At 39.4% G+C, this 23,655-nt stretch overlaps 1 protein-coding gene across 2 annotated transcripts in view; it reads right to left on the bottom strand.

Moving 5' to 3' along the window:
• The window catches only part of FRMD3 (FERM domain containing 3), a 143,310-nt gene that overhangs the window by 92,522 nt on the left and 27,133 nt on the right, over positions 1–23,655 (bottom strand). Inside the window, exon 1 of one of the 2 annotated variants that reach the window (XM_021380324.1) lies at positions 23,507–23,584. The exons of the other annotated variant lie outside the window; for it this stretch is intronic. Within the exon in view, the coding sequence (XP_021235999.1) occupies positions 23,507–23,569 (63 nt within the window). The 5' untranslated portion in view covers positions 23,570–23,584. Of the gene's footprint in view, positions 1–23,506; positions 23,585–23,655 lie in introns of those variants that run through there. 2 annotated transcript variants of the gene reach the window in all.

The raw sequence follows: 23,655 nt of genomic DNA on the forward strand, positions 1-23,655 counted from the left end.
CTACAGCACCTTTCTAATGTTACCCTACATCAAGGGCAAAAACATGCTTGACTCCTCTCTGCAAACAGAAAAGGGAAATTCAAAGAGCCAAGCACTTCAATTCACCAAGCACTTGAGCTGAAACTCATATTCATCAAGTTGCATAAAAAATAACTGTGCTAAGGGAACAAACAGAAAACAGATTTTGCAGAAAAAATGTGGCCATTTTTTAAATTTCTCCTGATTAAAATTACATTTCCCTGTTTTCTTCATCCATCCTCACCTACTACTCCAACCTATGAACTCTACCGGAGAGCTTCAAAGTTAACAGAAAGACCCAACACAGAGTTTCTGCAACTTGTCAAAATACTGGATGACTACACTATGCACCTATATAGCTTAATACTCATTTTCCAGTTTTTCTCTGATCATCAACAGTAAAATCACTGATATTCCAAAACAACAATTACAACAAGAGCAAAACTCAGCTCCTCAACAGCACAGTCAAGTAGCAATCATCCTATTTTCCTCCACTGCAACATCTGTCTCCTGTTGCACATCATCTAGAGTCAGGGGCAGTGCTAGCACAATGGCAGTGTCAGTTCTCATTAAAGTATTAAAATTGCAGTGATAACTCAATCCATGCCTGAAAGTTTCAGCTGCTACAAAATTAGACAATCTCTTCTTGAACTTTAAAAAAGTAACAAGCAAAACATGAGCCCCAAGATAAGGAAAACCTACTCAGCCCGCCTCAAAATAGCAGAAAATTAATAAGGATGCAAACTGCATTGTTTAAATACAGTTTACTGTTCTTATAAGCCAGTTTTGCCATGTTCAGGGTGATTTCTGTTTATTTGCTATTGGTAATATTGGAAAAGAACAGTAACTATTTTGCATGACTTGCAGTAAACTAATCCAATCCAAGCAGTATCGGTAAACAATCAGCCTTCAATAGCATCCTGTCAGGACTACATAAATTAGAATCAATTCAGGTTTTTCTTCTGAAAACAGAGATATTCAGCTATGTCAAAGATTTTACTTTCCTAATGCAATATTCTCCTGTCTAGACAGCGAAAAAAACAAACATTTAAAGGTCATTCTTATCCTACCATGTTCTTTTAGCACTGAACACCCCAAAACACGGCAACAATGTCTGGGTGCTTAGTGACATTATGCTGCTTGATAATCTAATCACCAATCCATTCCATCTCCTGGTGCACTAACACCAGCATTTCTACTAAGACAACAGCATCACTCTAGGCTAGTCTGAACAATTAATCAAAGAATTAGAGGGTAAACTCTTACCAAGTATTCATAGTAATAAGAGACATCATGATTGTCTTCTGGCCATGCAAAAAACACAGGAATTATACAACCCCTTTGTCATGGTTTTGTGATTTTCGGTTATTGGTATTCCACATCATAACATCATGTAGTGGACATACCTAGTTCTCAGAAGAGAAGGACTACTACAGTCCCCACGGTACTTTGCTCCTTTGTTACCATTTTCCAGCCAGAGGGAAAAGATAGAAGCTCGCAGTATAAAAACTTGCAGATCACGAGACCTCGTCCCTTTTTCCGCCGTCTCTCATCTTGGCAGCACCTCGCTCTCCAGCCATCTTATCGTCGGTAGTAGAGTAAGGCCTACCTTGACTTTGGGACATTCTCTCTCTCTGTGTTGGATTTATCAGCTTAAATTGTAATTATATTGTATTATAGTGTGTTGTTTTGCATTCCGATATTTTATTTAGTAAATTAGTTTGTTTCTCCTCAGATTGTTGCCGCTGTTCTTTGCTCTCAGGGCCATCTCCCACCCTTTTTCCCCTTTCCCCTTTTCCCGGGACGTGGGCCCTTGGGTCCCCCGTCCCCTTTGTCACGGAATCGGGCCTAATGCCCGTAAACCGTTGACACCCCATACAGAAAGAAGCTGCATGAAGGCTAGGACGGGAAATCTGCCTGCTGACAAGAACATTGCAAGGCTGCCTAGCACACTGATGGAATATATCTAAGTTGATATCTGTTTTATTCTGATAAAAAAAAGAATTAAGTGATCAAGAGCAGAAGCACAGAATGTCAGAGCATGTCTCCCAGAAACATAACTATGTAAGTAAACCAGCTCTTTGCCACATGGGTCCTAAGATAAGGGAAAGCCTAAAGGCAGATATGCCCAACCCACAGCCCACAGGCCACACAGCTTGCAGTGCAGCCACCCTCTGCCCTGTGCCATCATGGTAGTGTCTCTGCCTTCCCCCATGGGGGTGAACCATCATTCACAACAATTAAATACCAGTGCGCAATCAGCACTGCCTGGGCAAAGACCAGGGAATGGGGAGGGCGCAGTGCAGTGCCTACTCAACTGAAGGCAAATAGCTGTATGCATTTAGATACAATGGCTAAAATGCAGTCCGTGAACAGCAAAAAATATGCAGCCGTGCTTTCTGCTGTGATGAAGGAATTTGAGAATAGGTTTCAAGAGTGCCAAAAAAAAAATCATCATTTGTATACTTGCAACTCCATTTTCAGGTGACATAAATACACTACCTGCCAATTTTTGAACCGATTGTATAGAGCTGCAATCAAAAATTGGATCATGTGTCTCTTCTAGAATTTTATAAGCCCTCTCTTACCAGAGGAAGATATCCCTGATTTCATAATCACACCTTAGTCCTGTTACTACTTTTGGCAATATGTACATTCATGAACAAATATTTTGAAGAATGAAGCATAGGAAGATAAAATTTCATCAAAAATCTCTGACAAACACCTTAATGAATTCCAATCACTGCCACTGAACCAGACACTGATGGATTAGTTTCACAAAAACAAGGTCAAATATTCCAGTAGTTCTATGGTTTTGTTGCTCTCTTTTAATACGTTTAAATAAAATTAAAAAAAAATTAAGATGTGTTGTTACTTATAGACATTACCCGTATTATATATTTTATGAGAGCTGCTCCAAAAGTAATGCCTCTTATTTTACTACCTTAGCCCACAATGCCAGTGTTGGATGCCAATGCCAGTGATGGATGTTGGTGGCACGACAGTAGAGGCTGAGGCTTCTCACCAGCACAGCACTACATGTTGTTGCCATGTGACAGATGACAGCAGAGGGGCAGTCTGCCAGAATGCCATCTGTGAGTCTGGAGCAAAGGTGTAACACTGAATTCCTCTGTGTGGAAAATGCGTACCCACTGACATTCACTGACACTTGCTGAGTGCTTTCGAAGACCAAACAGTGGATGTGAGCACAGAGAGGAGGTGGGTGGTGCATTTCAGCAGTGACTACAGCAGGAGTGGGTCACCTGTGCTGGTGCAGATTTTTACTAGCATGATATGAAGGCTCTTGTTCTTCGCTGGTCAAAATGCATTGCTAATGGTGGTGACTGCATTGAAAAAAGAGTGTTTTGTAGCTGAGAATTTGCTCCATCAAACAGTGCTATTGTGCTTTTTGTATCTGCTGTAGTTTCCATCGAAACAAAGAGGAGGCATTAAATTTGGAGCATCTACATCTATGCAGCTCAAGACAATTCTTCTTCACTCAGTGCAGCCCAGGCAAGCCAAAAGTTTGGACAGTCATGGCCTAAGCTCTTACTGCCATCCTAAAGAACCAGAAAGTGCTTTAGGTGAAATGCAAAACTTCCCTACATACACTGTTTTTTCAGAGATCAAAGCAAATTTGAGGTCTTATTCTGACCATTAGTCGTGGCCCGAATGTATCCTAAAGATCACAAAAAGAAAATACAGAAAACATTTTATCCCCCAGCCAATCATTCGAGTAACAGCTCAGTAGAGGGAGATGATTGTACTGCCAGGATGCTGCTGTACATGGCACGTGAACACAGAGCCATATGATACTGGAGGAGGAAAAGATTACAAGGGCATGGAGGGAGGCATACAGCAACGGACTCAGGCTGATCTTGACAGATGTTAAGAGACTGGCTCTATGCTAGCTTTACCATCTGAGATGGAGGAAAAGTAGGAGATTCTTCAAATATGTAATGCTAACTCACTTTAGGATGTCCCATACCTAAAGCACCTAACAGTGAGAGTGGTAGCACAACCTGTCTAAAGTTGAACCAGCTCAGTAATGCTAACTTCTGAGCTGACAACTCAGACTTTCAGGCTACCATGAGAAATTTTTCTTACTTGCAAAAATACACGTGTGAGAAGAATTTTGAGGCAGTTTAATAAGTCACTTTAATTTTTTAATAAATAATTTAGTTTCTGAATTGTATTTTTTAAATTAATTTTTTTAATTAGGCTGATTTTAGGGAAACACTCCTGCAAAGACAGTATTTTTATTATGTATTATGGACCCAACCCTGCAAATCTGTCTGCTTTTATTTTAAAAAATTCAGAGCTTAATTCTGCAAAAGGTCAAATCCATCCTTAATTTTACATTTTATGGAAGCAGAACAAGTTCACAGCCACAAGGGCAGAAAAGGGAAAAAAAAAAAAAAACAACCTAAAGCATTTTGCTGCTTCGGGTCAGTGTCTCAGACTACCACACAAGCTGTTATTTGCACATCACAAAAGGACCTCTTCATGCTAATTTATGGAGCTACATCTTGTACACAAATCCCACAGCAGAATAAAGATTTCCCCTTGTTTTAGTCTAAATAAAATTCAAGGTATATATATAACATGATCAAGAGTCACTAATTCTTGTATTTGCCTTTACATGAATAAGTTGATCTATGTTTTCTCTCAACTTGAACTTCCTGTGTTTTCAGTGCACTAACCACAAAATGCAGCACTGCAAATCATGCAGCTTTCTGAAGATCTGAAATACATGCATGTACCATGTTATTATCATGCATTCTCAGAATCACAGAATAACCAAGTCAGAAGGAACCCAAAAGGGTCATCAGGAACAGTACCTAGCTCCACAGAGGACCACCCAAAACTCAAACTCTATGTCTAAAAGCATTGTCCAAGCATTTCTTCAACTCCAGCAGTTTGGGGCTGTGAACGCTATCCTGGAGAGCCTGTTCCACACATTCTCAGGAAAGTGCATAAGGAGAACAAGCCACAAGTTTCCACAGAGAGAAAGGAGTAGTCCCAAGGTGCTCCTTACCCAGATGACTTGCATTTCCTCAGTGTAGAGTAGGTAAAACCAAAAACACTGGCAGCATTCATGAGACTCAGCAATAGCTCAGAGGCATTCAGTGGAAAGAGTACAAATACACAGAGTTTACTACCACCAACTACAAGGAATGTTACACTGCAGGAGCTTGGAGGTGCAGCATTCGTAGGACCCTGAGATACGCATAGGAAACACCAAGGATAAAACGTTCGATACAAAAGGGCCAGATCACTTCAACCTCCTTACTGCAGGAGCCTTTGAAAAGTTCACTATATTCCCAAAGGGAAGAGAAAAAGTAGGTTTGTTCCCAGTTATCAATTGCAGTTATCAATTACATCAAGTGTTCTTCAATGGAAGGTATGAACTTGCACCAGCAAAACATGAGGAATGGCACCTTCAAGGTAAATGAACTTCTCAGTATGCATTAATTATGCAACAAAACAGAAAACTGTGTCCTGAGCTCTTCATTCTCCCTTCATGTAAACCAAAGACATCTGTGTATTAATTTCTTTGATTTTGATGAAGTTTAAAGCTTTCTGAAGATGAAAAGCTAATTAATTAGATCTTCTTTTATGCTCATTAGTTCAAAAGTAAGATGACCAATGAGTTGCATAAATTTTAAATATTTTAAAAGAAACACGGCTTTAAATTTTCATTGAAATTCCCTTAGAAACTGAATAATATGACTGACTCTGTTTTGTATGACCCTTGTAATCTTTAATTGTTCTTTCCAAGAAATGCTAGCTTTTCACCTTTATGTTTTGGCACACCTAATACTTCCAAAGAAACTTCAAGTGAGTAAGTGTACATTCTAAAACAACTTGGCCAGGGTCTTTGCAGTTAGCACTTTAATAAATTTAACTAATATACCACTGAGGGTTTTAAATATTGTTGCCTACAGCTGAAAAAGAAGTCATTTAGATAAAACAATGTAACCAGAAAATGGAGCACTTAGAGTCATTTTTTTATCTTCATGTATAAGATGAATCAAACGGATTTTGCTTGTGGTACTTATGCAGTAAATGAGGGACTGGAGTGTTAACTCAATTCAAAGCAGCATTCTGGCCAGTATTGCAGCCATGCCCTCCATGTGTTAACTCCAGTGGCAGACTAACAGGAATTGTCCTGTGGCTTCATGCATTTCAGTGATCCACCTACCACTTTTTCTTCATCAATTCTCCTCTGGGTGTCATTGCACAAATAGCTAATGTGGAACAGCATATGCTCCACAGCTCATGAGACTTACAGACCTCACTCTGACCCTAAAAGCAGATCCCCATTTCTTTCACTGAGGCACCTGTAAATAATTCTTTAAACAAAGCAAACAAACAAACGAAAAGTTTAACATGAAAAAGGTGACAGGAAAATTGAAACAGAACAGAACATCAAACAAAAAACTGCACCAGCATAGAACGGATACTAGCATTTTAATTGGACTATGATCTACTTTAAAGATCTCTTTTTATAGCAGAAGTGACCACTATGCAGAGTGAAGACTGAGCCTGCTGCTAACCACAAGCACATTCTTCTCAAACAGTAACATTTTCTTCTCCAAGGTTTTCTTGCTATTCTTTTAGGTAAAACTTGTAATGGACAGCACCGCTGCCTGCATGACCCTTTCCCCATTTTCACACTCTGTTATTGTTTAGGCACTGATCAGTGATGTTTTGACAGCATTTACACATACAAAAACACCGAGAAACCTAATTACAGTACATATATATATAGTATACAGTATATACATATATATACACACATACCAGAGCTGATAGGAAATTCTTGCTTCTTTCATATACACTGACTACTTTTATGGATCACGTTGGTATAGAAGAGACACTACCTATGAAAATTCTGGTAAAAATGTTTAGAATTGTAAAGAATGTTTAGAAATGTAAAGAATACGATGTTAAACTACATATACATATAAATCATGACTGTTTTGAATTTAAAAACTTGTATTGAACTCTCACTAAAAGTTTACCTAAAAAAGGAAAATGCATAATCAGGGGCATTGGAAAGGAAGTTCACTGTGACTGTTTCCTTAAATCACTCCATTGTCCCAGCTGTTTTCAGTGCACTGTTCCTACCTTCTAAAAGAAAGGGCAACTACCTTTCTCAGAAAAAGAAGCAATAAAAAAGAAAAAAAAAAACCACTTCCTTCCTGATGAAGAACTTCTTTACTGTCAGAGTGACAGAGCAATGGAACAGGTTCCCCAGAGACATGGTGAAGTCTCCTTTTCTGGAGATATTCATGACCCTGGTGTCCCTTCCCTGCTGTAGGGAAGCTGCTCTACCAGGGGGTTGGACTCTGATCTCCAGAGGTTCCTTCCAACTCCTACGATTCAGTAATTCTGTGATTAAACTTTTATCTCTCTTTTTCAATGCACATCCAGTGAAAAGTTAAATTAAGCCTAACATTCATGAGTGCATACCACTAGGTCCTAAATTTCTGAAGTTGTCTCGGGGAGTCAGTTGAAGCCAACAAGAGATGCTACTGGCATCAGAAGAGCTCTACAAAGAAGAAAAGTTCATCCTTGCAGAATCTGCCTGGGAATCAGGCAAACAAGGCTTCTCAGAGACCATCAGTTTCAAATAAAAAAATCTGACCTGTTCTACATCGCATTTCAGAAGCACACAGAGTATGATTACTCAAAGTGTTCAGTCCAACTGCATTTGAAGTAATTTTGAAGTTATTTCAGTGAAAAACTGACCGGATTCAAAAAGCTGATTATTAGCACTGAAAAATGTCTGCAACAGATGTGATCACTCTTTATGCTCCATGCTATTCTCTATATTTTGGTTTAAAATTTACCTAAACAAATCCCTTCTTAGTTCATAAACCTGGCTGCATTTCTGTCTCACGTGGTGATGCTTAAATCCTGATGCTTCCTCTTGGTTAGAGCATGCATGAAGCTGATTAAAAATGAGTTCAGACACCTAGAAAAGCTGCAAGATAGAGCAATCAGAGGGACGGAATGAAAAAAAAATAAACATTTTCACTCCTACTCCATATTGCTCCTTTAACAGGCAGAGCAGTACGAAAGAGCAACCTAAAGGAAGCCTACAACAAGCTTCTGTATTTCAGCCTCTCATCCCAGCAACCAGTAAGGCCCAGTCCAGGCATGGGTGAAACTCAGCTCAGTACTGTAAGCTCAGAGCTACTCCACCACCTGTCCCTACACCATTGTCAGGTAGGTAAGCAGTATAAAAGCGCTGTATTCAGGGCTGAGCCAGTTTGAGTTTGGGCCACTAACTAGAATGAACAACCACTTCTACAGTACAAAATAAATCGATAAAATAAGCAAGTAAATCATCTTCTGCCTAGGACAAGCAGCCACCTACAAAACGCTCTATGGACATTCAGCACTGAGCCAGAATAGCACAGATCATTGCCACCCGGGGCTTCCTGTTACAAAAATGTAGGCCTCTACCTCAAGAGATAACAAAGCTACCTTTATATGAAAGCGAAATGTATTTGTTACTGTACATCACTGCTACATGCACAAAAGAGCAGATATACATTGGTTAGCTCTGATTTATTCATAGCACTACAGCTGTATGCAGTACCAAGCTTCTTGCTGCTCTCTTTTTGTTCTAGTTAAGGCACAAAGGGCTACAAGAAGTCTAGCCATTAGCTGGCTTCATCAATTTATTTTCAATCTTTTTGTAAAGAAAAATATTGTCTTCCGAAAATCCATACAAGAATTAGGTTCAAAAACAGACAGCCTTTTAAAATATTCAACCATTAAAACATCTAAACAGTCCAGAAGACATCAGATGAAACCTGTATTTCCATTACTTTATCTGAAGTTTCTTTTACTGTCTTAGAAGAAAGGTTACAGACTTCCAGAAAGTCAGACTTGTGCACATTATGAGCATCTAAGCAAATTTCACACAAGTAGGGAAAAAGACCTACATATTATCACATTGACTTGTTTGCCTAACCCAGCCATAAAAGAGCGTCTCTTGTGTACACAAGTAATTATTTTCCAGCCTGCCTGTCTCTACCTCAGGTTTTTTAGCCTTGTGACAAGCAGTGCATCAACGGAAATATTGCTGTATGGAATATGATGAAAACACCATCATGGATTAGTGTTCTCTGGGCCAGTTTTCAAAAAACTTCAGTCACCATGGTACTAGTGTGAAAGCCTAAGGCAAGAGAAAGTGAAAGGAAAAAAGTCTTCAGTGCCTACTCCCTTAAGGAAAAAAAAGATAAACAAGAGGGGGAAAAAAAAAAAAAGTGAATACCCTTCTAGTTCATAAGAAAAACTGAAAGGTTTGAAGGACTGAAGTATTCCTCTCTCCCCCCACTCCTTCCTCCTCTTTATTTGCAGATTCACTATAGTAGGCTTTCCTGTCCAGAGAGATTGCTTAATATTTTCTGCAACAAAAAGAATAAGGAGGTTTTTGAAATCCTTGTACTTAGAAAACATGCACAAAATTCCCATTGGTCTATCCCTTAGCTCACAATTGTACAAGTAAGGAGATGAGGATGCTGAGATGGAACATGCCTCTAGCAGAAAACATAATAAGAAACAAAATAAGCATGAAAACAGGTTTGCCTTTCTATAAATGTTTACTTAGTACCTGGAGATATAAATTGAATGGACAGTACTAAATGATGGAAAATTTATCTCTTAAACATTACAGTAGTTTCCTCAGAGAATAAGAGAATGGCTTGTGCTTTCAGATTCAGCAGATCAAGGACCATGAACTTGCTAGGTAAAAGCAACTGGTATGACAGAAGCCCTTTGAAGGATCTGTATGGAACAGAGCTGCAGAAGCCCAATTAACCAAGGCCTCCATTACATTAACAAATTGGCCATTTATCACAACATTGCAAAACGTACGCAGAAAGTTTTGCAGCCCTTCACTTTATACCACAATACAAGGTCATATCACTGTCACTCAACATTTCTAAAATGTTAATGGATTCATCATTCTCACAGTATCTTTCCGATGGAAACTACCACCAAGGAAATCAAGACACTTTGAGGCTCGTTTTAGAAACTGAGATAGACGTGGGAACCTGCAGCAGTGAAAAGAAATTTCACTTACTCTTGGTGGAGGCAAGTCCAGTACCTGCCTGCATCTCACACCCGGCATTCAAACCCAAAGAAACAGGAATTCTTGAAAATTTTTGAAAACCACAGCTACTACACTTTGGCCTTTAGGTTTTTACCTCACAGATGTTTTCCTAAACTGCATTTAAGTGAATTAGCCAAGATTCAATCTTTACGCATAATCGTATCCCTCCTCCTCTTCTGTGTGCACTACAAACGAGTAAACTACACAAATACATGCAGCAGGCTGCCACTGCAGACAGACCCCTACCGCTAGGCACTGTAAGTTCATATTTACTGCTCACATCCTTAACTTCATCCTTCTCCACACTAATTTTGGTCTTTATCAGCTCACTGCACCAAGCCTGTTCAGCATATTTACAATGGGCCCAGAAGAATAATGTTTTGCAGAAATGCCAGTTTGTGTCCCCAGCTGACAATCCTGCTTGTTTCCCAATCAGTCTGGCTAGTAGCTATGTGACGTAACACCAACCTACAACTTTATTCATCTGCTTACCATATTCTTTCAGAAACATGCATGAACAAGGAATTTACTCCCTGTTAAAAATACCACAGAGGGTGCATTTAACAGGAATACAACAGAAGACCACTGTTCTTTAACAGGACAATAGAGGAGTGTGTCCTGTTGCTTTCATACAAGCTCTGCCAAACAGTTCTGGGGAGTAGGGATAAAAGCCTCCCACCACTTATTCAACTCCCCACTTGCATACCAATTTTCATGTGTAAGCACAAGAAGTTAACCCCTGCAGCCCTGCACTACAGCTATGCTGTTCAATTTAAGTTTTGCAGATTTTTTTATAAATACATGCAATCAATACTGATCTCTCTCAGTCAGTAATACTGTGATGCATTGTATGAGAAACTTCCTATTTTAAAGACATAAAACCTCATGTTCCTCCTAAATCAGTGTCTACACCCCCTAGAAAACTGCAGATTTTCATAGGAATTGAAGTGCAAGTTAAAAAAGTAGTAAAATTAGTAAACAGCAGGAATATAAACAGCTCGCTACAGTAAAGGTTTGAATAAAGGAATTCTTTCCTTCTTGTTATTCCTCTTCCCTTCCTTGAAAACACTACACAGTATTTTTGCAAAGTAAACTACATGTGACAACACTAGAGATAAAGTAGCTGTTAAGTAGCTCTTGGAACCAGTTCAGAGGAGGGCCACCAAGACGATGCACTGGAGCACCTCTCCAATGAAGAAAGGTTGAGGAATCTGGGCTTGTTTAGCTTGGAGAAGGCTCCGGGGAGACCTCATTGTGGCCTTCCAGTATTTGAAGGGAGTGTATAAACAGGAGGAGGAATGACTGTTTACATGGGTAGAGAGTGATAGGACAAGGGGAAATGGTTTTAAACTAAGACAGGGGAGATTTAGGTTAGATATTAGGAGGCAGAGGGTGGTGACGCACTGGAACAGGTTGCCCAGGGAGGTTGTGGATGCCCCGTCCCTGGAGGCATTCAAGGCCAAGTTGGATGTGGCTCTGGGCAGCCTGGTCTAGTGGTTGGTGACCCTGCACTCAGGGGGTTGAAACCTTACGATCTTTGAGGTCCTTTTCAAACCAGGCCATTGTATGATTCTATCAGCTTTACATTTTTATGATTCCTTGTTCCCCAGTGACTTACTGCTGTATTTTAGAAGGGAGAAGGAGAGAGAGGAAGGGGAAGAGAGGGAGAGGAAGGGGAAGGTTTTAAACCGTTCCCCTTTGTCCTATCACTATCAGATTACGTAAAAAGTCAGTCCCCTTCCTGTTTATAAGCTCCATTCAAGTACTAGAAGGCTGCAATAAGGTCTGCCTAGAACTTTCTTTTCTCCAGGCTGAACAATCTCAGCTCCCTCAGCTTTTCTTTACGGGAGAGATGCTCCAATTCTTTGATCATCTTCATGGCCCTCCTCTGGAACCACTCCAACAGCTGAAGGTCTTGTGCAGGGTTGGACAAGGTCTTGTTGTGCAGGTCTTGTCCCAGGCTTGGACACAGTACTGCAGGTGGGGTTTTACAAGGGCAGAGCAGAGGGAGACAATCCCTTTCCCTGCTGGCAGCCCCTTTTTTGATGCAGCCCAGGAGATAGCCTTCCAGGCTGCAAGCACACACAGACAGTGGCCCCCCCATTTAGTTTCCAATTCATACTAGATTCTTTCAGCAGCTTTATGGTTTAAAACTGCTCCACACTATACAGCAACAGATTTGTAGCTCATCTGCAGACAGCTTAAACTACTGTATTTGGTGTTCAGGGACTCTTAGACAGGATACTAAATCCCAAGTCTCATTTTTAAGGCAGAACTCTGTTTCACAGTAAAGTACTTTCTGTTTAATTACTTACTTTTCCAAAATTAATCAATACATCTCCTTCTAACCTGGAAGTTTAACACCTCTGAAATGATTCATGTGTGCCAGCAGCAACTCACTGCAAACATCTGTTCAACTTCTGACTTAACCTGTGAAATATCTTTGAAGAAATATATTGCATCAAAACCACTAATCTACATCAACCAATAACAAGATTAAAAATACATCAAAACAGAAGCTCAAAATTTAATTAGGATGAAGAGGCTTATCTTCTCTCCCAACCCTCCCACTTACATTCTCAGGAGTTGTCACAAACGACTATATGCAAAATAGCTTTTCATACGTATGGATGTAGGAAATATTTATAACTTACAAACATGTGAAGAAGCCCACATGTATACAAACCCTAAACCATAAATAAATCCTCTAAGAACCATGGTTACACCAGAGTTACCCTGACATACACGTTTAACGACTGACAGAGGCAACAGAACAAAGGACTGTAGCACACTTTTTCTACAAAAGTTAAAAATAGTTAAAAAGACTGCATGAGGTTTAGCCACAAAAATAAAAAAGTGAGTAGCAACCTAAAGACAGAAAGAACTATGCTTCTATCAGTGGTGATTTCCAGAAAAAAAGAAAAAAAACATAAAATAGAACAGCAGCTTAAATTTGAAGACACTGGCACTGATTAACATGAGATACATCCAAAACACATGCTAATTCTGAGCACAAGATGAATGATTTCCAACATATTAAAAGAACTTCATGTGCAGCTTCTCCAGCAAATGTTACTGAATATCACCACTAATACGGTAACTGAAAAACAGAATATGCAGTACTCTGCACTTTCCAGGACAAGCAGTAGGATGAGACAGACTTTTTGCATGGTCTGATAGGGACGGGACAAGGGAGAACAATTTTGAACTAGAAATGGAGAGATTTAGGATAGATGTCAGGAAGAAATTATTTACTCAGAGGGCAGTGAGGCACTGGCACAGGCTGCCCAAAGAAGCTGTGGATGCCCCAACTATGGAGGCATTCAAGGCCAAGTTGAATGGGGCCTTGGGCAGCCTGATCCAACGGGTGGCAAGCCTGCCCTCAGCAGGGTGTAGGAACTGGATGATCTTTAAGGTCCCTTCCAACTCAAACCATTCTATGATTCTACAGTTCCATGGTGATATCACTAAATGTATTCCACACTCAGTAATGTTTGTTTTACCTCCCCATTCTGCCTCCCCCTATGAATTCACCTTTTTAATGTATGTGACTAGAGGTTAAACATTTTATTACAAGAACAACAGCTACAGGAGAGCACAAAAATCTAACAGAAAGATCTCACCAGCTCCACTCAAACTGCTATGGTATCAGTATGAACAAACACGACTGTATGACACAGAGGGATTGCAGAAGCTGAGATCCTTATGGTAAGATATATGGACTCTGAATTATCTAACATCAAACAGCTAAGAATGTGCTTAAAACACAGGGAAATACTACTACTACTTGCATTTCAGTGTATACCTCTTTGTTGCATTCATATTTGTGCTGTTTCTACTTGGCCCTCAAAAGCATTTACCTTATTCAAATAAGTATCACTAGTTCAAGTAACAATTCCTGCTTTAATAAAATAATGCCACAGATGAAGAAAGCTCTGCACAGCTTTATTCAGTGAATGATTTATTTGCTTACTGCATAGCATGACCAGAAAAGGAAAAAAAAAAAAAGATTTTCTCTTCACTGAAACTGAAGAGATCCAATACATTTTCTCTGTGGAATCCACTATGCAGGATATTGTCCTCAACAAACTGCTTAGAAGAATTACAGACAGCTAGGTAACAAGTGGAAAAAGCTAGAATTAATTATGTGATGGCAATGACATTTCCCTTTCACTCATGAACTTACATTAAACCATAAAAATCCCTATCTGTCCTAAAGAGATCCCCTTCAGCAAACCAGAACTTTTGTTTACCCCAACCACCCCACCATTTGCAAAGCCATCTACTGTAGGAATGCAGTGACACCCTCTGAGGTCACTTCCAAGGGTTACAGGATGTGCAGACAGACACTGCAATAAGACAAGCCTAACCATCTCATTAAACCATCATTATTAGGTGAGTCCATTCTCCACTGCAGATTTCAAATTTGCAGGAAAAAGTCAAAACACACTTTACCAGACTGTCTTGTTAGGGTATTTGTTTCAGAACATGTAACCAGATTGAAGGTGAGGAGCTGGATGGGTCTGCGCATCTCCCCTGTCTTACCTTCCAGGACTAACAGCAATGCACAGACCATGACTACAAAAGGCACGCCTGAAAGACAGTCACAAAATGTGCATGCAGATATGCATTTGGGTTTCTACAAGTCATTCTGAGATCTGCAGGTACTAGTTGTAGAAGCCGGTACTCAGAAGCTCAATAATAAGTCTATTTGTGTTCACACAACAAACACAGACATAGTTTCGTACTACAGCGTGAAATAAATTTTACAAATCTGATAGCAGTGGATAGACTTGCAGTAGAAGACTACCTTCAAAGTTGCTTTATGTCTGAAATTAAGTCTAGGAACTGTTGATAACATGAAGTAGTACAATTTTGTCAGTAGTCAGTCATTAACAGATTGAGCAGGGAAGTGGCACAGGCACTGTCCCTGGAGCTGTTCAAGAAACATGGGTGTTCATGTACATGGGGCACTGAGGGACATGGTTGGTAGCCATCGCATTGGTGGGTTGGTGATTGGACTAGATGATCTCAGAGGTATTTTCCAATCTTAATGATTCCATGATTCTATGATTACTCCTTTCCTTCTCACAACACTACGAAAAATATCTTTTGCTTGAGAGACAGTGAGAGAGGAAGAGAAAGAGAGAAAGAGAGAAAGGGAGGGAGGAGACAGAGAGAGGAGAGACCGCTTCTAGCTACAGGATGCTTCTTTTGGTGGGCAAAGAACAGACAAAAGTCTTGTTCTTGGTTACAACCCGTGGTAGATAATTTTCATGCTCAGACTGTTGATTGCAGTTATAAGCTCATGTTCACCTGAATTTTTCTACCTGTGCACGCTCTGCATGTCATCTTGCCATTTGGCTGTGCAGGGACCACAACTGCTCCAGAAACTGAGACTTGCCTGCTTGCAGAAGCAGCTCCTAAGGAGGCATGCCTTCACTGCAACAACAACACTGCCAGCACACACAGCAAGTGTTCTTGAACAGGACTCACAGAATGGCTTCTGATAAGATTAATCTGACATCTGCTTGCCTTAGGAAAGCTTCTCCTCTTCACACACAGAATCACACACTGAGTTGCAGAGGTTGGAAGGGATCTCAAGAGATGATCATCAAGTCCAACCCCTCTGCTAAGCAGGTTCCCTACAATAGGTCACACAGGCAGGCATCCAGACAAGTTTGAGTATCTCCACAGGAGGAGACTCCACAACCTCTCTATGCAGCCTGTCGCAGTGCTCCATCTACCTTAAAGTAAAGAAGTTCTTCCACATGTTTTTTTATGGAAAACATTGAGGCTGTACACTCTTGAGGCTGAACACTCAGGATCTCAAAGGGATTGGACTCATCAGTAGTTTGATCCAGCTGGTACTGTAGAAACCTGACTTCGGTGCAGAATAAGCCTTCTACCAAGCCTCAGCTGTCAGCAGTGCTTCTTGAAGCACCTATGACATTTCTTGGATGTCAACAGGATGCTCTGCCTGCAAATTGTCTCCAGGTTTAAAATTGCATTTGCTCCTCCCTGCCACACACTTTATGTTTTTCATCTCAAGTCCTATTTGGAGTGTTACTAAAGATAGCTGAGCAATCAAAAAAAAAAAAGAAATGGTTTTGAAATATGACACTAAAAGTATTACAGAAAAGTTGTATAAAATACGTAGGTTGCTCTGAACATAATGTCTCCTATTTCTTTCCATGCAAACTACAACAGATGCAAAGAGCACAATAACTGTTGGAGAAGAGCAAATTCTGAGCTAGAAAACACTATTCGTCAATCTAGCCACCACCATTTTCACCAGTGATAAACAGAAGACTGCATGCCACACGTAAAAATCTGCATAGCCATCTGAAACATGGCTTGCGTTTCACATTGCTGTCACCATTGCTGAAACACACCGCTCACATCATTGTGCTAACAATTACAGTTTGGTCTCTATAAATGTTCATCAAGCATCAATAAATGTCAGTGGGTACCATTTCTTCCACGGGGAGGAATTCATCTCCACATCTTTGCTTCATACACATATCCACACCAAACAGCATTCTGTCAGATGGCCCCTCTGCTGCCATTGGTCACACAGCAACAAAAGATAACGGAATGCTGGCAGAAGGGTTCAACCTCTACTGTCATACCACCAACATCTGCCTCTGACGTGGGCCAACGTAATATACTAGGAGGCACTGCATTTGGAGAAGCCTTCACATATTAGTTACAGAGAAGAAAAATTTCAAAGCAGCAATAGCACTTTTGAGTACATTCTTTAGGGGATCAATTATCTTCTGAAATAAATTACCACCTTATAGAAAACTGTGGGGACAGTCATCCCACTCAGCACCCAAATTCATCTTTACTTGTGTTTCTTCCACAGAAAAGTAGAGAACAGACCTTTCTCAAAATGACCTGCAAGATTAAGAAGCCCTGATAGAGGGCATACAGAAATCTCAAGTGCACTTCTGCAATTCTGCCTCTCAGTAGAGAGTATTGCTCAGAATCTGCTGGAAAACCACAACCCTCCTTGGTTCTTACCTTGACATAAAGACTTAATGTGTCAAGATTGTTCACCTTATTATGCCACTCCACCCTCCTCAATACATCTCTCTGATGATTTTTTTTTTTTTTAATGTACCATTAGTTGAACCCCTGGTAAACACCAGTGCAGTGATCACTTCTCAGGACTGGATAAGAAGTAAAATTCTTCTCTGAAGTTATTGGGAATTTTGCCTGTAAAATGTCAAAACAAAATCCAAATTAAGAATATAAGCCTTTCTTCCCAGGATTGCTCTCAGAGGTGCTGGGCTGTTTAGTGTTCTCATTTTTATTGTCAGTATGAACTTCAGGATTCTAAGTACATAAACCGACCTGGAAAATGTGTATTTCCAAAAAAATTTAATAGTTTCCTTGAATTCTAGGTTAATAACTAGTCTTAGCAACATCGACTAGCCAGTGAACTTTAAAACACAGAAGACTTCTTATTTTATGTTCTGTTTTCTTTTCCTTCTATCCCCGTGTCATTTCATGAGGCTGACCCTGCAGAACTAAAAGCAAACATGTGAAAGTTTATAATCCATTTCCAAACCACATTCAGTGTTAATCCCTACTCTAGAAGGAGATTATATCAGCTAGAAGCATGTTGAAATTACAATGTCAAAAAGGAGGCAGTAGTCCAATTCTGAAATAAAAGCATTTTCCAGTGTATCTGCAATTGCTTTTCTGATGTTTTAGCTACTGAATCCTCCTCACAGATCCTCTCAGCTGCTTTTAGGAACACTGCAAGTCCCATGTGCAATGCCATTTCTCAGACCAGGATACTTTCATTACCAGCAACATTTCCTGTTTACCCACACAAGATGAGGTATAAAAAGAAATTAGTGAAGCTAAGAAGGAATATAATTTGGTTTGGGGTGTTGTTTTTTTTTCTCCTCTAACATCTCCTATTAGCAGCTGCAGCTCCTTCTTTTCTCAGATGCAGAGAAAGGAAAGGGAAAGCACATGCTACATTAGCAGTAGCAGAAACAGACTCAACATTTGGCATGTGTTGAAGTGCCACAATGCAGTGCCAGGTAGAAATACCCCAGAAGCTCTGAACAGGACTCTTCTGGCAGAAATCAGAAGAGTATCTGGATCGTATCCAAGCTTCTATGGCTGGCTTAAAATTAGCTATACAGCTCAACTGTCTAAGAAAATCCCAGTACAAGCAAACATTGAACTAAACATTCTACCATTTTTACAGTAGACAAATTTCAATGAGAAAGTGGCGTCTGCAACTGGAAAAGCTCACATGAGCACACCTCATCTTGTCATTTTTCTCTTTATTAAATCTTTATGTCTTTATAACACAGGCTTAACTCACAATCAATATTCTCTTCTTCCCATTATTACTTTTTACAATAAATCACTCAATTGATTCCATTTGCTTTGAAGCTCCATTTAAAATGCCTTGAAAACTGAGTTTATGCACAGTTGTGTTAATCTTCTACATAAGTTTACCAGGACACCACACCAAGGCCTTTCAGTCAAACCCAGTAGTACACATCTTGCCTAGTAAACAGTATTAAAATAGTATTACCCTTATTGAGCTAAGCAAAGGAAGAAAATCATCTCATGAGAAATAATAGATTCAATGAGATTAGTCTTCTCCTTTGACTAGAATTACACAGATGGCTGTCTTTTGCTAAAATGCAAGTTCAGCTGGTCATGTCTCTGGTTCCCCATATGCTGTATTTTACTTCATGTTTTTGTTAAAAAAGAGAGTGGCTAACACAGAAACTTGACCTGTACAACAGTTGATCTGTCACCTCCAATGGCTCTTTCCATCAAGCCTTGCTCCCCATTGTGAAAAAGAGAAGCCCCAATCACATAAGAGAAAGGAGTCAAGCTGACTGCAGAAAACAGGCTTGTGAAAATTACCCTGAGGGTAGCAGCTCAATTCCAGCCAGGCATTTTGCAACTTGACCCACTTTTAATTGCAATTTTTACTCATGTATATCTACTAGACCTGATCACACACAGAGGAACTGATATGCATGAAGCTAGTTAAACTCTTCAAAAAAAGTTAAGCACTAAGAGTATGGCAAAACCATTGACCTTCCTCCCATGCATATGCCATACATTTGAACTCAAGAAACCATATAGGAAAGCAGTGCAAACAATCACTGCAATCACATTCTACTCTTCTGTGGAAGCACTTATAGAAAATAAGCCATAACAGACTATTTTGTAAGAACTTATCAAAAAAGCAATGGAAGTTGCATGCACTAAACATTTCAAGGTGAGAAGGTAGTCTCACTCTCGAGTCCCTCTTTGTTCAGGCAAACAATTTGTCTGTAAGGCCACAGTTAGTGCAAAAAATTAACAAGTATCAGACTTCGTAGTTCTGCACACAAAGCACCAAGATAAAAGCATTTTGCCAAGTGCACACTGTCCTAGGCCAGTACAGCCTAAAACAGGCCCACATACACAACAAAGTCTTTAACACATGTCAACAAAATACTTCAGAGCTAACTGGCCTTGCCATCAGTACATTTTGATATCTACACTAACAGTTAATATGAACTGAACAGGTGAAGCAAGGAAAAAAAAAAATGTCTATCTCAAGGATATTGCGGCCTTTGCAAAGTATCAAATGAGCATCTATCTGCGCCCTCCCAGTCGCACATTTGAATGGCTTGAGGAGCCAGTGGTAAAAACATCATCAATAGATAATTAACTGAAAGGAGATGATGACAGAAAAATAGATTATTTTATTACTAAGAATGGGAAGCAACATCATCTAACTAACACTGAAGCATTAAATGCCGGAAACATCACTAATGCTGTCTTTTTATAACTAACTGTTCACACAGTAAAATTCACAGCGTACAAGGCAACCAGTATCCAGCAGGGGAAGGAAAAACTTTAACAGTCCAGAGTGAAGGTAATTTAAAAAAATAAATACATACATTATTGTCTATACGCAATTTTATGAACAAATCATGCGCATTTAGAAAGCGGGTTAAATGTAAACTTCTCTAGTTAAGAAAGCTGGTCCATTCCTTTCCTAATCATATATATAGAAAAAAAATTCATAGCGATGTCAACTAATCAAATATGAAGCTTTGAAGAAAGTGTTACTGACATCAACTCTCTGACCAAAACAGAAATAAAATCCTAAGACATCTCATGACATCAGGATGTTCACTGAGAACACACGAGAGGTAGGGACATGATCAGGCTTTCCTGAACCAGACTGTTTCCCAAGAAAAGAAAACCCTATTGCCCACTTTATTTGCTCATAAATGGTGAGCAACAGTGAAACAGAGGGCAACAGGCAGAAACTAGAACACAGGAAGTTCCATATTAACAGGAGGAAAAACTTTTTTGCTGTCAGAGTGACGGAGCACTGGAGCAGGCTGCCTAGAGAGGTTGCAGAGACTCCTTCTATGGAGATACTCAAGACTCGTCTCAATGCCTACCTGTGCAACCTGTTGTAGGGAACCTGTTTTTGCGGGAGGTTGGACTAGATCTCTAGAGGTTCCTTCCAACCCCTACAATTCTGTAATTCTGTGATCTCATTTCATCTCCTTTCTGCTGAACTTGTACGTAGTTTTACAAATAAATTCATACATACATGTGAATGTATGTGTGCAAATGACATAAATCACAGAATCACAGACTGAGATATGTTGTCCTCCACATTTCTGAAAAACAAACAGTAAATTCACTCAAGCTTATTAGACTGTTTTCATATTTTTTAAAAAACATTTTTTAACAAGGGGGTTTAATTATGATCTTTCAAAAGTATCCTAAGTAGCCTTGACAGAGATTAAAGAGAAAACAAGAAAAAGTTGCAAGTGACCACTGTTATGTTTCCTTAAAGCCTTAAGAGGTTTTTTTATTTGTTTTTTGTTTCTTTTTTAAATCTAGTCTCTGTCCACAGTACTATCTTTTCCATTCTCATTTACTTTTTAATTTTCATGCTTTATCTCAGTCATTTTCCCTTTAACTTCTTCTGGTCTTCTCCAAGTAAGATTTATGAGTAAGCATCATTACAAATTGCTAAAAAAGAGCACTGCAAATAAAGCAGAACAAAGAAAGCAGGAAAGAAAAAGAAGTGAAGGTTAACAGCAGTACTAGTAGCCTGTACATAATTTTTTAAACTGTATTTTATAAAATGACAGCAGTACTTGCCAACTAGTGAAAACAGTACTCTAGGCCTGCTACTTGCACATATATTTGACTTTTTTCAAACTGAACTTTGGTGTTTTGAAAGCAATAGCTGATGTTGAACAATTCTGCTGTCTTTACTAGCTGTTTCTGCATTTCTAACACATTAAACCAGGCATAAAATGATTTTAAATGGCAGATTCCGCTCCACAGCCAGCCTTTATTTCGTCAAGGCTCCACCAATGGCCCAGATAAGCAATGCCTCTTATATTCTGGCACAAAATCATTCTGATCTCCCATGGCTTTGGGAAGTAACTGAATTGTTCCGCTTCAGTTCCTGATTGCTTAGAAAACAGGAAGCACCTTCTGGCATTGCCAGCACAACTACTCCCTGATGCCTGACCTCATGGACAGTGAATTAATCAAGGTTTACTTTCACTGGACTCATATTAATTAGGTATCCTTTGTTAGCCATAATATTCAGAGAGTAAAAACCTCAATGACCAAGACAGTATAATCCCTAACAGGGTAACAGATCACCAAAAGGACAAAATTTCCACCAAAAGCCTGAGAATTTAGCTTGTTTGGGAAAGTGGTCCTTGCAAGCAATTTAGGAGCTGTATCCAGCCCTTGTGAAAGAAACTTTTGTAACTTCTCTACAAATCAGTAATTGGGAGAACTTGCACCAAACTAAATAATTTGTCTCCAGTGCTTTAGGGAAGTGCATCTTAACTTCACAGCCACCTCTCCTCATTCCTATTCATATGTAGGAAAGGGGAGAGATGGCTCAGAGGAAGAGAGAAAGAAGGACAATGGACAGGTTAAAAAATCTTAACAAGTGATGGATCATATGATGAGTGGCTCTGTTTCACAAGCCAGCAATAGCACACTGAATAAGGCAATAGCAACTGGAAGAAAGCATATCTGCAACTGCAAGAAGCAGATTGTCCACCTAGGATCAGACCAGCCTCTGAAACTGAGCCAGGTTCAGCTTCTGCAGCTGAATCAGATATTATGTCACCCCATGCAACTCCTTTGAAAAGCAGATTCTGGGGTTAGAGGTGCACTGAAGGGCAATGGAGAATATAAGAAACATGAGAGTAAGTAAAAATTCTCTCTGTAGGTATCACTGAGCAGAAGAGATAAGGGATGAATTAAGTAGTTCAGGTTACAGAACTGTCTGTGAGGGATTCTTGCTATACTAGGCAATAATACATATATTTACATTTCATATAGAATCAGGACTACAGAACCCAGGACAATATTATTTATATTATATAAGCAACTAAAAAAAAAATTACCATTACACATTTTAACTTAAGCACCACAGGCTGTACAAAATGCATGGCATATCTTAAATATAGCACCCAGTAGCTCCATATTCCTACTTAACCTGGTCATTACGTCTGGAACCTATCCTGGAATACATAAAATAATAATAACCATCATCATCACTATCATCATCCAATAGTGTATGCATTGCAGTAATCTACAAATATAGTATCAAACATATATAAAGCCCATAATCATCATGCAGCAATCACAGCTTAGCATTTTGTCATAACTGGATCACAGAAGAAAATATATTTGAAAGAATGGCATGTAGTAAAAATCTATCAAGGAAAAAAGACCAGAACAGATTATTTGTTCAGTCCTTTTTATTATGTTGTGGAATACTACTTATTCAAATGCTTTTTTTCAGGGAAAGTAGGTAATGCAGAAGCTAGATTAGCCTCAGTCATGTTTAAGCCTACAGAAGTATGTGAATTCTCCCCTGGCAATTCTGAAACCAACTTAAAGGCAAAGAGGAAAAAAAGAATAAATACATAAGTTCCTGAACAGCCACAAACTGAAGCATCTTGGGAAGCATTCGGGAAGATTTGATTCTTTGTTCACAGAATGACTGTAATGGAAAATAGAGTTTTAAAATATTTATGAATGGGAATGTTTTGCCTTCTGTGGAAGTATATTGAGCATGCAATTTAAAAAAAAAAAAACAATTAAAGAGTATCAAAAAAAATGGAAGCAAATTCTTCTGGATTACTGAATGACAAAAATTACCACTAAATTAGAGAAGCAACAATAAATATCACAGGATTATTCAGATTTGCAAAGTCACTTACAGTCATCAAGTCCAACCATCACCTAACATTATGAAATCCATCACTAAACCATGCCTCTAAGCACAACATCTACACCCCTCTTAAATACCTCAGGGATGAGAACTCCACCACCTTCTGACCACCCTTTCTGCGAATAAACTATTCTTAACATCCAATCTAAACCTTCTCTGGTGCAACTTGAGACTGTTTCCTCATGCCCTATCACCTGTCAGCTGAGAAAAGAGACCAACATCTTCC

Source organism: Numida meleagris, chromosome Z (assembly GCF_002078875.1).
Source record: "Numida meleagris isolate 19003 breed g44 Domestic line chromosome Z, NumMel1.0, whole genome shotgun sequence".
Lineage (NCBI taxonomy): Eukaryota > Metazoa > Chordata > Aves > Galliformes > Numididae > Numida > Numida meleagris.